The 8,878-nt window shown below is 39.7% G+C and overlaps 1 protein-coding gene across 1 annotated transcript; it reads left to right on the forward strand.

Annotated features, from left to right (window-relative positions):
- Nucleotides 1-1,375: 1,375 nt before the first annotated feature.
- Nucleotides 1,376-8,697, forward strand: LOC311032985 (glucagon-like peptide 1 receptor). Its single transcript, XM_084040108.1, has 14 exons — nt 1,376-1,550; nt 3,621-3,713; nt 3,840-3,942; nt 4,118-4,228; nt 4,769-4,890; nt 5,880-5,986; nt 6,380-6,536; nt 6,635-6,794; nt 6,987-7,047; nt 7,116-7,185; nt 7,304-7,395; nt 7,500-7,638; nt 7,734-7,775; nt 8,120-8,697. Exons 1-14 carry the CDS (start codon nt 1,425-1,427, stop codon nt 8,189-8,191), a joined length of 1,455 nt encoding a protein of 484 aa, XP_083896234.1. The 5' UTR covers nt 1,376-1,424; the 3' UTR covers nt 8,192-8,697.
- The last annotated feature ends 181 nt before the right edge of the window (nt 8,698-8,878 follow it).

Raw genomic sequence — 8,878 nt, forward strand, 5'->3', positions numbered from 1 at the left:
AAATGTCGATTCTGCTGCTGTCAAGGATACATTCTGGGTCTAATCCTACCTGCCACGGGCTCTACGCATTGATCCAGCATCCATTTTTTTCCACTTAGCCTCCAGTCTAACCCCATCATGTCTGACACACTCTGGCATCATTGTCGTGTCCCTGGTCCCTACACTTACTTCAACAAAGAACAACATGTTATTAATATGCAGTTTGGTTCAGCTGAGGTCAGGAGCTGAGAAATGGCATCAGTAAAACAGACCGCAGGATGAAGGAATCCAATCACAACACAGATGGGGACATAAATACCAAAACACTCACAGATAGGTTGCACTCCCCAGCTTCGTTATCATCCTGTCAATGAAAAAAATCCTCGAGAGGGACAGTAAACAAAGCCAGAAGAGAAACCATCCTTTGTTCCGTTATTACTGAAATTCTCTATTGATTTGTTGTGGTATAAATGCACCGATGGGTTCAACTGAGGAAGCGATTCTTCCACATTCATTGTGAGAAAACAACCGAAACCAGTCAACCCAGAGCCTCACATACTAAGCTGATATTAAAAGTCAGAAGTCTGTGTTATCTGGACTAGTACTGTAAATATGAAGCTGCAGCCAGTGGCCGGGTAGCATAGCTTAGCTCATAGACGGACTAAATTTAAATTAAGATAATCCAAATTCTACAATTATAGCTGCCATTATTAAAAACAATTATATAAGCCCTCATCGTAAACCAATGAAACAGAGAAATGTCTTGAAATTTGAAATTTCCCTCGGTATCAATAAAGTATTTATCTATATCTTTGGTTACGTTTGGTTATTTCCTGTTTTTATTTTGAAGTTCTCTGCATTTCTTTGGCTTCCTGTCTTTGTCTTCCCTCCTTTTTTCCAGTGTATCTGTATCTCTGGAGAGTTCCAGCTGACTGGGAGTTATTTCCAGATTTATGCCACATATATCGGAAAGCTGCTTCTCCATGTTTATTCTGGACTCTGGAGACAGAAAGCAGACCCAGACGACCTGAGAGATCTGGATGTCTCTTTATGTAGATCAGTGTATTTTGGCCCGAAACCATTCAGTGCTTTATGAACCAATAGTAGTATTTTCAAATCAATGATTTGACAGGGAGTCAGTGTAAAGATGGTGTGATCCAGTCATTCAGAAAGTTGTCCCCTTGTAAAAAGGACCAGGAACATGAGGCTCACATTCATATGTCACCATTTCTTAATTAAAGGGGTCACGCTGGGGCTGATTGTCACATTAAAGGACAATCCCGTAAATGTATTGCTGTATTCTTTTGCTCCTCCAAAGCCGGTCGTCCATTCAGAGGCTTTTTTTTTTCTTCTTTTTTTTTTGAATGACAAAGTCTATTGTGTCCATGCGCCCGCGTGTTTCTAAGTAGGCTCCTCCACATCGGTCACTGTGAGTGAAGGCGCTCATGCGCTGGGCAGAGTATCGCAAACTGCTCCAGGTGCAGTCCGCCTGTGTGTCGCGGCACCGTTCAGCACGCAGCATCGACGCAGCAGCGCGTTTCTTGCTCTCCTCTCCGAAGGACCATTTCTATGTAAGTGCAGTGTTTGTGTTTTGTATGATGTGTTTTTCAGCCCGACAGAACTGTTTTATGCAAATGTCCCACAATGACAGGGATTTATCCTAAACGCATAATTTGAAGGCAAATATATCATGAAATCTACCGTAAGTGAGAAAAGAAAGAGAAACCCTCTTAATCCTCTTGATTAACAACATTAAAGTTTGTTTGTTTGCTTTTCTTTTTTTATTGAAATAATGTTGAGGCTAATACTTGACTTGCTTAGAGAGAGAGAGAGAGAGAGATTAAAAGGGTCATTATAGTCAAATTTTGAATTTCAATTTATGGGATGCAATGCCTGCAGTCTTTTGAATGCAACTGTTTTGAAGAAGCCTGCAACAGCACAATTGCATGCGTTAGCCCTTCAGCTGCTTGTGGCTGCTTAGATACCAGGTTGCTCTGCTCAACAGTGTTGTTTGTCTTGTCATCTTAAAGATGAGTCAGTGCATTACACTCCTGAAATATCTAAAGAGCATTGACACCTTGTTGAGTCACACTTGTGATTTGAACCGTTTTTTTGATAACCCTGTCGAGGATAAACCTGATCTTGAGTGGCGTTTTGGCTCCCCGCTGTTAGCCAAGGAGTGTTTGATGTTTAAAAGCCTCTCAAACTTTTGTATTTCTGTTAGAATACATCACATTTTGTTTCCTGTCAGCATGTCACACCAAGGGGGGGCTCCGCTCCGTCAGGGAGTTCCAGGAGAAACTGAACTGCCAGTGTGATCTAATTCCATAAGCTGCTACAGGCAGAGAGAAATCAAATCAGTGTTTTGGCAGTCTGTTGACACACAGTGAGGGGCTGCGCTGAGCTTGAGGCAGGACCCCCGCAGAGGACAGGGACCCCTACGATCTCACTTTGTTTGTAAAAGCAGGTCCAGCCGGGCCACAGGGCACACAGCCAACCTCACATTTTCATTTTTGACAAATGGCACCAACTGAGAAAAACAACCCATTTGAGATTAAGTTAATCTCCTCTTCCACCAGAATTGAGAAGGTACTTATCGTGATTTTGATGTGCTGCCCTTATTGTAGTCATACTAATCATAATCATATAATAACTTAATAAACATGAAAGCATCATGACAGATTACAGAATCACACATTACTCATTAATGAAGGGGGTGCCGGGTTAAATGAACTATCAAGAACTTGCCCAGTAATTTCCACCACAGATTCAGTTCTGTAAATATAGAGGGCCTGTGAAATAAATATGCAGGTAATAATAATGACCATGCAAGAACAGTCCTATTCCAGTATGTTTAATCTGGAAAAGTGACAAACAGCCATTTTTATATTTTGATGAGGAATACATTGCTTGATTTCATCAATGAGTAACAAAACATTGTTATAAATTTGCATATTTAGATTTTTGGATATGGTATTTTGCCAGTGTCATAATTAAAGTCAACAGCAAAAAAATGTTTTAAAAAAATGGCTTGCTCTGATGTTTGAGCTTCGCAGAGCAGAACGATGTTTGTGCTCTAGGTTGTTTTCACATTCATCTGCTGAAGGAAGGAAGTTTCTCTCATCTTGAATCTCAGTTTAAGACACACAAGATCAACACTAAATCAATCATGGGCCAATATTTAAGTTGAGTATTCACATCAAATTATTGTGCATATTCAGAATTTCTGGTTTTCTTATAGGGGATATGCTTTTACTTGATAATTTGAGTTTATTCTCAGGATTGTTTTGTCTTTTTATCTTTCTTTCTGCTTATTTTTAATAGTTGCAGGCAGACAGTATATTTCAGACGTATCTTGATGTCTTGACATAGTAAAAAAATGTAATATTATATTATATATATTGACTCAGATCAACAAATACATGTTAATGTTAATTCTTTTGGCAGGAAACCTAACTGAGAGCTGGTCGAAAATGAACAATGGATAATTCAAATCTACTCAACATCCATTTTGAAATTTTTGGATCGAGTGATGTTTTTATGCAGGTTTATGGTTAATGAATGTGCACTCCCTATATTGTCTTTGAACCTGGCCGGCACTTACTTAACTCAACACTGTTCTGTTTCCTTTCTCCTCTCAGTCTTTTCCTGTGAGAAAGAACAAGTCTGCAGTAATGGACAGAACACACGACATTATAGCTTTAGCTTGTCTGCTGTTTCTCAAACTGCCAAAGGTTGGTTCTCAAACAATTCTTCTTTCAAGGGTCTTGTAAATGTGTTTCTTTCAAAATGGCTAAAATGTTGGACATGAAAGTGAAGGATGGTTTTTCTTAAGTATTCTTTTGTAAATATATTTAAAGTGTGAGATGGCCAGTGGGAAAGTCTTAGAGGAGACTTATCTGAAGTGGGTCCAGTATAAAGAAGACTGCACCAAAATGATAGAAAACGAGCCACTTCCTCAAGGTACAGAATCACTTCATTTACTAGTGAATCATCATGCAAAATGGCAAGAGGTGGAAAAGGGAAGGAACCGGAGAAATGTCAAATTATGCCATTTCAATTTGCACCGAGAATGATCATAGGGTTTTTTTTTTGATGAACAGATATCTTTTCAGTTTCTTATGATTTGTTCTTCTAGCGGGCTTGTTCTGTAACAGGACATTTGACAGATACGCCTGCTGGCCAGATACTCCAGCCGGCACTGTGGTCAACATCTCATGCCCTTTCTACCTGCCCTGGTATGATAAAGGTAACTTACTTACACTTTCAACAAACCAAGCTTGTATTCCTTGTCCGTTTCCATTTTTTGTCGGTACGTAACCTCACTATATTGGTCACTGATAGCTGGCTAACTTCTCTCCATGTTGCCTTGGTCTTATGCTGTTCATCTTATAGCCAAGCATCTCCAGGATCGCTCCTGCTACTGTTTATCAGCTCGTTGGTCTGAATTATGGCTGCAGTAGGGATAGTATGTACTGCATTCACATCTTCTAGCAGATTTTAACAGGGTATTTTGGGTCGTGGCAGTAAACAAGGTATCTTCAATCTCTGGTCAGCTGCCCTTGCATCAAGGCTATCTGCTGTTCTCGAGGCTTGGAACCCAATCTCGGAGTGTCGTCCTGGCTTTTATATTAGTCCTTCAAACAGTATGCATGTATATTTGTGTTTCCTTTCCCTTTATGCTGGTATTATATCCATGTCTTCAGCCAAGCGTTACCTTTGCTCCAATCTGCTTCAACCCCATGTGACCATCATTAGGAGTAAGCTAATGGCAGACTTTCTCCTCCAGTGTCCCAGGGTGTTGTGCGTCGACTATGTGGCGCTGCTGGCCTCTGGCAGAGAGATGACAAAGGGCAGGTGTGGAGAGACATGACCCAGTGTGAGGAGGAAAAAGAAGTCAAGTCCCAGGAGGTATAACGACCAAAACGTCACCTGCTAGATGCTTTAATTGGATGCAGCGGCGAGCACTTCTTGTTCAAACATTTTTATAACCACTCCACTGCTGACACTGGGGTTGGTCATCCTGCAAACATCTAAAAGCAGAGAACAAACTCTGAAGTAACTGACGTGTTCTCACATGAGTCTGAATGCCGAGGAGCAGCAGCTGCCGACTGTAAAAGAGGTGCAATGAGACATACAGCCTTCATCAAAGCACTTAACAGGGCAAACAATTTATCCTTGCGGCGGTGAATAAAACGATGAGATTTATGAGGAGCACTAATTAATCATTAGGTTAAGTCATTGGCAGGAATCCAGCTGCCATTAATTAGATAGCTGTTTTTCGCTGATAATAAAAATGAAAAAAATATATAAATACACACAGGTGTGCGTGAAATGCATAATAAATGTGTAAGTTATAATAGTATGCTATAATTAAAAGCTACTGATGGTTAAAAATAATATGAAAAAAATGAGTCTTTTAAGCTGTGATCAATGTTTTTCAGCAATGGATCACATGACTACATGTAATAAACCCCCATACAATTATCATCAAAAAAGAGCTCTAAATCCACACTGTACGCTTCCTGCCGTGCATCAAATGGAAGACAAAATTAGCAACTGGCTGGTGGGCACAGTCGAGCATTGAGAGCCATAGATTTCCCTCAGGAGTTGGTACCAAAAGTGAGACCAAAAACCGAGCTAAAAGAGAGAAGATATTGGACTTACAACAATAAATTATCATGCAACCCATCACCACCAACTTTTGGCTTGACAAAGAACAAACTGAATGCCAGGGCATAACAATCGCAGACCTAACATTCAGAACAAAACCGCTCCAAAACCAAGTGTCAAAAAAAATATCAAAAAATATTGATATTGTTTTCCATCAGGGAATCAGATTATCATATTAATAGTGAAGGAATTTATGAGGCCCTGCTTCCATGGGTTTGTTTTCCCAGCTGTGGTTCAAACAAATGATGGTGACCTTCAGGATGTTGTACACTGTCGGCTATTCCTTGTCCCTCTTCACGCTCGTGACGGCTCTTATGATTCTTCTGAGCTTCAGGTAAGCTTTGTCATCTTTTACAAACGCTGTAAGAGAAATGCTTTCAAATGCAAATAGACAATCAGATAATAGGCTGCAATTTTCATTCTACATACAAAATCAGGTACCCAACAAATTGCAAGTCTTCGGCATTCATAAGTCACGTACTTGTCCTTATTAAGGATTGTATTGTTAAGGAAAGGTTGAATGAAATCAGCAGCGATTTCTCATTGGAATGGGACTAATTTTACTCCCTCTAACGCTGATTCAAGGGTGACCGGAAAATAGTGTTACATCTCAAATGAAATCTGAGACGAAATGAATACCAATGATGTGCTTTTTCAGCTCATTAAATAAAATGAGAAAAAATCATTTAAATGGTGTTATTCATGATCCATGTGTGTCCCCTGACAGGAAATTGCATTGCACCAGGAACTACATCCACGCTAACCTCTTCATGTCCCTCATCCTGCGAGCTGTTTCTGTCATTATTAAGGACACCATGTTGGAACGCCACTGGGGGCGAGAAATCATGAAACAGACCGATGTGAGCGAGATGCTCAGTCACCAGGTGGGTCTTAATTCACCAATGATGACTGTTATTATCTGTATTTTAAACATCAGCCTTTTTTTAATGTTTTTTTTTGTTTTTATGTCTGTTTCCTCGAGGCTGCTATTGGCTGCAGGGTAGCACAGGTAATGATGCAGTACTGTGTCCTGGCCAATCACTACTGGTTCTTTGGAGAGGCAATTTATTTGTACACTGTGCTCATTGCCTCAGTGTTGATCGACAACAACAAGTACTTACCATACATCTGTCTTGGCTGGGGTAAGTGCCATCACTTCCCAGATTGTCATGCATCAAAGAGTTTTTCTGAGACACATTACTTAGATTTCTTATGTGACAGCAGAGTAAGCCTTTTAAGAGCATTGTAGCTTTTATAGATTCTATAGAAGCTTCTTATTTATTGTTTGCTTGCTTCTTTGATTGCTTAACAACAAGCAATATTTATGTCTTTAGGAACTCCACTTCTATTTGTGGTTCCCTGGGTCGTGATGAAGCAACTGAAAGAAAACAAAGAGTAAGTGTCTTTTCATTACTGCCCCCGCTGAATCTACTTAAATTGTAACAGCTGCCCTTTCTTCTCAGGTGTTGGGCTGTCAATGAGAACATGAACTACTGGTGGATCATTCGTTTTCCAATTCTTTTTGCTACGCTAGTAAGGATGGCCGTGCAAATAGTCATCATCTGACATTTTGGATATATAAAATATATTGCATGATATAATAGTTTTGCATTAGATGGAATAATTCATATTTAGATTTTCTGATCGACAGATCAACTTTCTGATTTTCATGAAGATCCTGAAGGTCATTCTTTCCAAATTACGAGCCAGCAATCAGAGTGGATACCCTGATTACAAACTTCGGCAAGTTGTGTCAGCCATAATTTAAGTGATGATGAATTTGATTTGTTTGACTTTTTTCTTTTTCAAACCAAGGCCACAACATGCTGTTTGATTTGTCCTGTCAGGCTTGCCAAGGCAACCCTTACCCTCATCCCTCTGTTTGGGGTTCATGAAGTAATATTCATCTTTGCCACAGATGAACAGACAACAGGTGTTCTGCGCTACATTAAAGTCTTCTTCACCCTTTTTCTCAATTCATTTCAGGTAAGTTCAGTTGAGCCAGAGAGTGGGAGCTTTCTATTACACATATCCTTGATAGTAAATATAGTAAACAGGACTTCTCTGTCACCTCTTGGCAGGGCTTTCTGGTGGCTGTGCTCTACTGCTATGCCAATAAAGAGGTTTGTTGATTCTCATCTAATGTTTTATCCTACATAGAAGGTGGTTAACATATGTAACATGTCACATATCTGAGAGACAACATACATGAATCTACATGGATGTAAAAGTGTAGATTTTGTCTTGCATCATATTAAAACAGTGATAATAATCCTGATAATGGAAAAAACGAACTTTTAGGGTTGTCAGGTGGGGATGTACAGCTGGAAAGATCATCCAAGGATGTATTCCAATAAAAAGACATAATTTATTGTTTTAAACGTTGATTTTTGTTCACTGTCAAACTGGAAAATATCACAGAATTGTTACAGAAAATGGAATATTAACTCTGAAACTCCGGATGCAGGTTAGGACGGAGCTGACGCGGAAGTTACGCACCTGGAGGATAGAAAGTGAGATTGTATGCTGTGGACGGTGACTAGCCGTGCCTGACTCTCGAGACACTTTCTCCATCGCCACAGTGCCAGAGCGCAACAGATCCTCCGCCATAACAATGAGGGCAATGCCTGATTCGCCCACTCCTGAGAGTTCACTTATTTTGAGACAGCAAGCTCAGCCAACACAGCCTGCTGCTTCTTCGTTGCACTGTCCATCAGCAAGTAGAGACAACACCCTGCAGCATGGGAAACAGGATGACACTGGACAATCGTCTGTAGCAATGCAGGCGTCCTTCCTCATTCACCTTCAAGACCCCGTGGAGTTACTCCCACACGTTGTAAATCTAGATTTAGATTGAATACAGTCATTTGCATTCACTGTACATTTTAAATGTTGTCTGTTGCATAATGTAAAATTGTCATTAAGTGATTTGTTATTATTTATGTGTTGTACAATTATAAATGTGTAAATAAGTGGTTGTGTTCATTTAAGGCATATTGAATACAAATTGCGTATATATTTAAAAGGATCTGTTTTTAAAAAAAGGTTGAGTGATCACTTGATATGATTGATGGGTAGAATGAACAGGCTTGTAAAGTCATCAGAAACTCAAGTCCCATAAAAGGTTGTACATTTCAAACTATATGCACTATATGTCTTTTTTTACAGCATTTATTTGGTGAAATGTGTTGTCCTTTTTGCAAAAATGCCAGATTCGTTTTCACTC

Source organism: Eutrigla gurnardus (assembly GCF_963514095.1).
Source record: "Eutrigla gurnardus genome assembly, chromosome: 22".
Taxonomy (NCBI): Eukaryota; Metazoa; Chordata; class Actinopteri; order Perciformes; family Triglidae; genus Eutrigla; species Eutrigla gurnardus.